A 7,238-nucleotide genomic window follows, 5' to 3' on the forward strand; every position below is an offset into this window, starting at 1 on the left:
GATTTTAAGGACCATATTCAGAAGTTTACTTATAGTACACTTATTTTCTTGTTTTTTTTTTTTTTTCTTAGCCTACATGTATGGAGCTTCCTGAAGAACTGCTTCAACTCAAGGACTTCCAGAAGCAGCGCAGAGAGAGAGCTGCAAAAGAATACAGTATGAATGCACAGGGACTCCTAATAAGGACAGTGCTACATCCAAAGAAATTAGTGACAGAGACAGGAGGGAAAGGGGGGAATGAAAGGATTTCCTTACTTTGTAAAAACTCTGTGCTAGATGAAACGCCAAGTTTTACATCTCATCAGGATGTAAATTTGCTGAAAGAAGAATCTAAAAATAAACAAGCTTTGACAGAACCTCAGCATCTACCTCCCATGAAGGAAGAAGCCAGTGAGGATTGTATCAACAAACTCATTTGCCCTGAGTCAGAGGTGCCAGAGGAAGAGGGAATAATAATGCAAAAAGAACACAGTAAGATTCTCAAAAAGGAGTTTCGGACAAGTTTATCTTTGAAAGAGGAGATAGCACAGTTACTGATGGTGGAAAACCAGGAAGATCTAAATTGCACAAAACAAGATGTTTCAGTGTCTCCTTCCCTTCCTCAGGAAACCGAAGTATCTCCAAGTGACACCTTTCATCCTTTTAGAAAAGCTGTGCTTCCCACACTTCCTCCCTGTCCAGCCTTGGAGAAAACTGATTCTTGGATAAATCTGTCTCCACATTTATCTTAGAGATGTGCAATTTATTCTTGAGACCGTGAACATGGCTCATTTCCTCTGCCAATAGGGCCTTCCTCAGTGCTTCAGTTTGTCATGTTGTAAATTTATTTTTGCCTCAGTCTCAAAGGAATGAAGGCTTCAGGGAAAATTATATCTTCTTGCTTATATGCTTAGAATTTGATTAGGAGGGAATGAACAAGTTAAATAATGGGAGAAGAAAAATTTTTGATTATGTCACTGTGCAGAAATGTTCTCAGTGGTCACAGCAAATAATTTATCATAATTTGGGTTTAGAGGATTTGAGAAGGGGAAAAATCTTGGGTTTAGTCTCTGGAAGAATCTATACTTTTAAACTTTTTTTGTTTTAAATGTAAGCTCTATGCCCAAAGTGGGGCTCGAATTCACAACTCCAAGTTCAAGAGTTACATGCTCTACTGACTGAGACAGCCAGGCGACCCTGACTTTTAAACTTCTGTTGTATTTTTTTATTTGAAGGGGGTTGGTAAAACTTGTATCAATAAGTTTTAAAAAATTGGTACCTGATAACTTTACCAGTACTTTTTTCTTTCTTAAAATACTAACTTTAATTTATCAGTTATACCTCAAAAAAGCTGAGAAAAATCCTTTTTTTGAATTTTTAATGTCTGTCTTATGTCATAGACAAACACTAGTCAATGTTATTATAGGAATCAATATCCCAGTTTTAATTTCTTTTGATTCCATTTACTTCTAGAAGATTTTGTCCATTTTTGTAACAAAGCAGGGGCTTTTTTTGCATATGTCTGTTATGTAAACTTGAAGTTTGATTCCCCTTTATTTTCCTGGAGTTGGATACTTTTTTTTTTTTTTTTTAATTTTATCTAGGTTCCACACCCAGTGTGGGGATTGAACTTAAAACCCTCAAGAGTTGCATTCTCTACTGACTAAGCCAGCCAGATGCCCCAGTTTGGTATACTTTCTTAAGTGAAAGAAGGCACTGAGCCCTTTTTATAGTGAATACTTGCAAGTTGCTCACATTCATTTGTGTACAATAACCAATAAACGTGTTGTGTCATTGGGTTACCTCTTTTTTTCATTGTGTCACAGTAGGAATAAGTTGGCATATGTCTGGATTTCTAGGTCTAGAGTCTGGTTTTAAAAATCTGTAAGTTGACTCTTATATAGAACTCTATTGTGCTTATAGGAAACTTTGGGACAATCTACAATTAGGAACATCCTTGTCTGCATGTGCCGAATCGGAGTGCCACTGAACGAATGACTGTGCCCTTCCAAACTCCAGAACCCAGATCTAGTCTAAACTAAAGATAAAGGCAGGTCTAAGACCCGTCAGCTCATCCCTGCACTTGCTGTGTTTCACTTTGTCCTTAGTCTAGAAGGTCGCTTGAGGCCAAGGTTGTTTCTGGTTCATCTTGGGTGAATACATCTTCAGGTTGAGCCCAGAATGTGGTTAATCCAGGTTTACTCTGGAAAGGGCATGAATTCTTGTAAAATTCCTAGAATTGATTTAACTTCTTATGGAATCATTAAATTACCACACACAACATATATCCATAAAGGCCATAAAGAAAAACAAAATATACTTCATATTCAAAAGAAGAATTCTTGTTTCATTAGGTATGTTTGGCTAAATTTAAGAAGAACCGGGGTGCCTGGGTGGCTCAATTGGTTAAACGACTAACTCCTGATCTCAGCTCAGGTCTTGATCTTGCAGTTGTGAGTTCAAGAACAATTCCATCGTTTGAGAAAGTTCTATTGGACAGTGTTAGTTGAGAGGTACTTTGACTCCCAGAACTAAATGAACCTTTTGGGTTTCATCATAGTATTTTCTCAGTGAAACATTCATGTACCTGGGGCAGCACTGTTCTCCATATTTTCACTCTAGCCTGGAGAGTCAACTTAAACTTCATGTGTACACCTAGCTCCTACCATGAAGTTCTGTTTTGGGTAGAGTAAAAAAAAATCACTGCATTGGTCAAGCCCTGCTGCTAGTGCTATGTGCCATTACTCAGACTTCTTGTTTAAATTTTGCCCAGGGGATCCTGGGTGGCTCAGCGGTTCAGCGCCTGCCTTTGGCCCAGGGCATGATCCTGGAGTCCCGGGATCGAGTCCCACATTGGGCTCCCTGCATGGAGCCTGCTTCTCCCTCTGCCAGTGTCTCTGCCTCTCTCTCTGTGTCTCTCATGAATAAGCAAATACAATAAAAATAATAAATTTTGCCCAGAATTTTGGGAAATGCGAGGTTCTGTCCCAATCCACCACCGAGTTCTTTGTATTTTTCTTGAGTGTTGATAAGCCACATTACGTGGTTTCCCAAACTCTTGGGGTTTTGTTTCAGCCTACACTAATTTCATGCATTTCTTCTACTCAGGTCTGACTTCTGATATCACCTTTATGTACATGACCTATAATTAGAGCTTATTACAAGTAATCTGACCCTTTTACTTTGGGAATAAGGAAATGGAGTTAAATGATTTCCTTGGACAAAAATGCAGAGAATACAACCAGTGTTGTTTTTTGTTTCCATTCAATATTCTTTCAACTATATGATGAAAAGTCACTGCAGCAGCTTTGCCTCCATTCTAGCTGTGGGCTTGATAAATCCTAATAAGAAACAATAGAATTTTATTTTATTTTATTAGTGTTATTTAGATAAGATGAGGCCTAGGGCAAAGTAGAGGGCCTTGGGGTGATTAGCAAGGTATACTTCTCAAAAAGGCATTTATTATAATAGTAACAAATAAATACAGGACGTTTAGAGAATAAAGAGAAAAAAATAACTATCATTTCACATTATATGACCCTTCCTAGTATTTGGCTTTTCTCTCTCTCCATCTCTCTCTCTCTCTCTCTCTCTCTCTCTCTCTCTCTCTCTCTCTCTCTCTCGTCCTTTTCACTTCTCTCCTCTCTACCTCTCCCCATCCACACACACTTGACAGTCATATTGTAATGTAAATACACTTACTGTGCTTTTTATACCACATATTTTTCTATTTCATTATCTTAGCACGTTTTTAGTAGGTGTTTAATTTTTTTTTTAAGATTTTATTTATTTATTTATGACAGACACAGAGAGAGAATGGCAGAAACACAGGCAGAGGGAGAAGCAGGCTCCATGCAGGGAGCCTGACGTAAGACTCAATCCTGTGTCTCTAGGATCACACCCCGGGCCGAAGGCGGCCCTAAACCACTGAGCCACCCAGGATGCCCAGGTGTTTAAATTTTTAAGTTTGTATATACTATTAAATAGAATTTAGAAAATACAGGAAAATAAGAAAAAATTTACTCTTATTTCTCTAACAGAAAAAGCAGATAACATTTTTGTGAATTCCAGTGTTTATGCATAGGTTTCCCCCCCATCATTGTAATCAAACATATATGAATATATTCTACCTTATGTCTTCCTATGCTGTTGCACAACCTTTGTAAAGAATTTTAATGATTGCATAGTATTTTTAAAAATGTATTTATTGCTTGAGAGAGAGAGAGAGAGAGAGAGAGAGAGAAAATCTCCAGCAGACTCCCCGCTGAGTGCAGAGCCCCAACATGAGGCTGAAACCAAAAGCTGGCTGCTTGACTGACTGTGCCACCAATGATTGCATAATACTTTTAAGAGAACGCTAATGGTTTATTTAACTATATTGCGGTACATTCAGCTTGTTTCCATTTCCTTATTTCATGCTTTTTCAAAGCTATCTCAAAGCTTTTTCCATATTTTAAATCATTGTTAAGAGTGAAATTGGCAGAAATAGAAACAGCAGGTCATAGAGATTTTCTTGTTTTCATTATTACAAAAAAAAATTGAAAGCTCTTGTTAAGATACTTTCCAAAAGTGTTAACCAATTACAATGTCACCTCCAATTTTTGTAGTAATGATGTACCATTGAAAGCATTAGATGTTTTTCTTGAGAGGCATGGTATACTTTTGACTTTCAAAATTCTAACTTCTTCATTTATACATGTGAAAGATTTCTTGTCATATTTTATAACTTACCTGCATTGAACATTTAAGATGATTAATAAGAACATAAATATTAGAGGGATCCCTGGGTGGCGCAGCGGTTTGGCGCCTGCCTTTGGCCCAGGGCGCGATCCTGGAGACCCGGGATCGAATCCCACGTCGGGCTCCCGGTGCATGGAGCCTGCTTCTCCCTCTGCCTATGTCTCTGCCTCTCTCTCTCTCTCTCTCTCTCTCTCTCTCTGTGACTATCATAAATAAATAAATAAAAATTAAAAAAAAAAAAAGAACATAAATATTGGGGATGTTTGAAACCCAGTAAGTGTCCCTGATTTCTAAGGACAATTATTGTAGATAAAATATTTAAACCATAGGAACCCTAAAATAAAACCAAAGTCTATAGATTCATGATTAAATGTATCTTTGTGTTTTTAAAAGATTTTATTTATTTTTTTGAGAGAAAGAGAGCAGTGAGAGCATGAGCAGGGGATGGAAAGGAGCAGAAGGAGAGCCTGAAACCGCAAGCAGATGCTTAAACCAACTGAGCCACCCAGGTGCTCCTGAATAAAAAAAATATTTAAAAAATACAATTTTGCTTTTTAAATTTAAATTCTTTTTTTTTTTTAAGATTGTATTGATTTATTCATGAAAGACAGAGAGAGAGAGAGAGAGAGAGAGAGAGAGAGAGGCAGAGACACAGAGAGAGAAGCAGGCTCCCCGCAGGAAGTGCAAAGCAGGACTCAATCCTGGGACCTGGAATCATGCCCTGAGCCAAAGGCAGATGCTCAACTGCTGAGCCATCCAGGCATCCCTTGCTTTTTAAATTTCTAATCTAGATTATAGCTTTTATTTTTCTTTCCTTATTTCATCTAGTTAATAACTATAGTATATGCTGAAGTAGTGAAATCGGATATTCTTTCTTTCTACATCATATGAGGACAACATTCAGGCTTTCAACTTTGTAAGTGTGATGTTATTAATAGGGCATTTCCCCCCTAATTTTAAAAAATGTGGCAAAATACATATACAATTTACCATCTTGTTCATTTTACATGTTCAGAGGATTGATGTTAAGTACATTCATATTGTAGAACTATGACTACCATCAATTTCTAGAATTCTTTTCATCTTGCAAAACTGAAACTCTGTAGCCATTAAACAGTAACTATCCCTTCCTCTCAGTCCCCAGCAACCACCATCTACTTGCTGACTCTGTGATTTTTACTATTTTAGATAGCACATATTTGTTTTTTGTGACTGGCTTATTTCACTTAACATAATGTCCTCAAATTTCATCTATGTTGTAGCATATGTTAAAAAAATTTTTGAAGCTAAATCTTATTCCACTATAGGTGAATATCATTTTGCTTATCAATTCATCTGTCAATGGACATTGGGGTTGTTTCCATGTTTAGGCTATTGTGAATAATAGTACTATGAACATGGGGTACAAATATCTTTTCAAAACCCTGTTTTCAATTCTTTGGGGTATATACTCAGAAGCAGAATTGAAGGATGATAATTCTATTTTTAACTTTTTGAGAAAACACTGTACTGTTTTCCACAGCAACGATACCATTTTACATTCCCACCAATAGTGCATAAGGGCTCCAATTCCTGTACATCCTCACCAATACTTGCTATTTTGTTATTTATTATTATTTTGATTTTTTTAAAAGTAAATTCAAACTCATAAACCTGAGATCAAGTGTCACATACTCAACCAACTGAGTCAGCTAGGTGCCCCGATTTTCTTTTTGATAGTAGCCATTCTAATGGGAATAAGCTATAGTTTTGATTTGCATTTCTCAGTAACTAGCAGTACTGATCATTTTTTCATGTGCTTATGGGACATTTATATATATTCTTTGGAGAAGTGTCTATTCAAGCCTGTTGCCCATTTTTGAATCAGGTTGTTTTATTGTTGAATTTTAGGAGTTCTCTATATATTCTGGATATGAATCCCTTATCGGATATATGACTTATAAATATATTGTCCCATTCTGTGGGTGCCTTTTTTACTCTCTTAATAGTTAGTGTCTTTTGATGCACAAATTTTTATAATTATCAAAGTCCAATTTCTTTTTTCTTTTGCTGCCTAGACGTTTTTGTTTAAGATCTTTGTTTTTTTTTTTTTTTTTAACCACTTTATTAGGTTAAGGAAGTATTCTCCTAACCCAGTTTGTTGAAAGTTTTTCTTACCATGAATTTGTTGCGCCCAAGATTGCGAATCCGAGAAACCACCAGGGAGCCGACACCGATGCAAACACACGAGGGTTTATTTACAAGCTCGAGCTTGGGTCCAAGTATACCCGACACAGCGGAGCAGGGACTTGGACCCTGAGACTAAGAGGCTTAGCAACTTTATAGGGGCCAGTGGCCAATGGGATACGCAGAGAGTTGCACAGTCATGCTGGTCCACTCGCAGGAGGCCGATTGAATTACATTTTAAATATTTTCTTTTAATTATTTATTTTTGATAGTCATACAGAGAGAGAGAGAGAGGCAGAGACACAGGCAGAGGGAGAAGCAGGCTCCATGCACCGGGAGCCCGACGTGGGATT

General features: G+C 37.2%; 1 protein-coding gene across 6 annotated transcripts in view; it reads left to right on the top strand.

Annotated features, from left to right (window-relative positions):
* Nucleotides 1-1,779, top strand: part of EXD1 (exonuclease 3'-5' domain containing 1) — a 38,716-nt gene extending 36,937 nt beyond the window's left edge. For all 6 annotated transcript variants that reach the window (XM_041746727.1, XM_041746730.1, XM_041746729.1 and 3 more), the window contains one exon: nt 72-1,779. In XM_041746727.1, the coding sequence (XP_041602661.1) occupies nt 72-731 (660 nt within the window). In that variant the 3' untranslated portion in view covers nt 732-1,779. The remainder of the gene's footprint in view (nt 1-71) is intronic.
* The last annotated feature ends 5,459 nt before the right edge of the window (nt 1,780-7,238 follow it).

This window comes from Vulpes lagopus, chromosome 2, assembly GCF_018345385.1.
Source record: "Vulpes lagopus strain Blue_001 chromosome 2, ASM1834538v1, whole genome shotgun sequence".
NCBI classification, from domain to species: Eukaryota; Metazoa; Chordata; class Mammalia; order Carnivora; family Canidae; genus Vulpes; species Vulpes lagopus.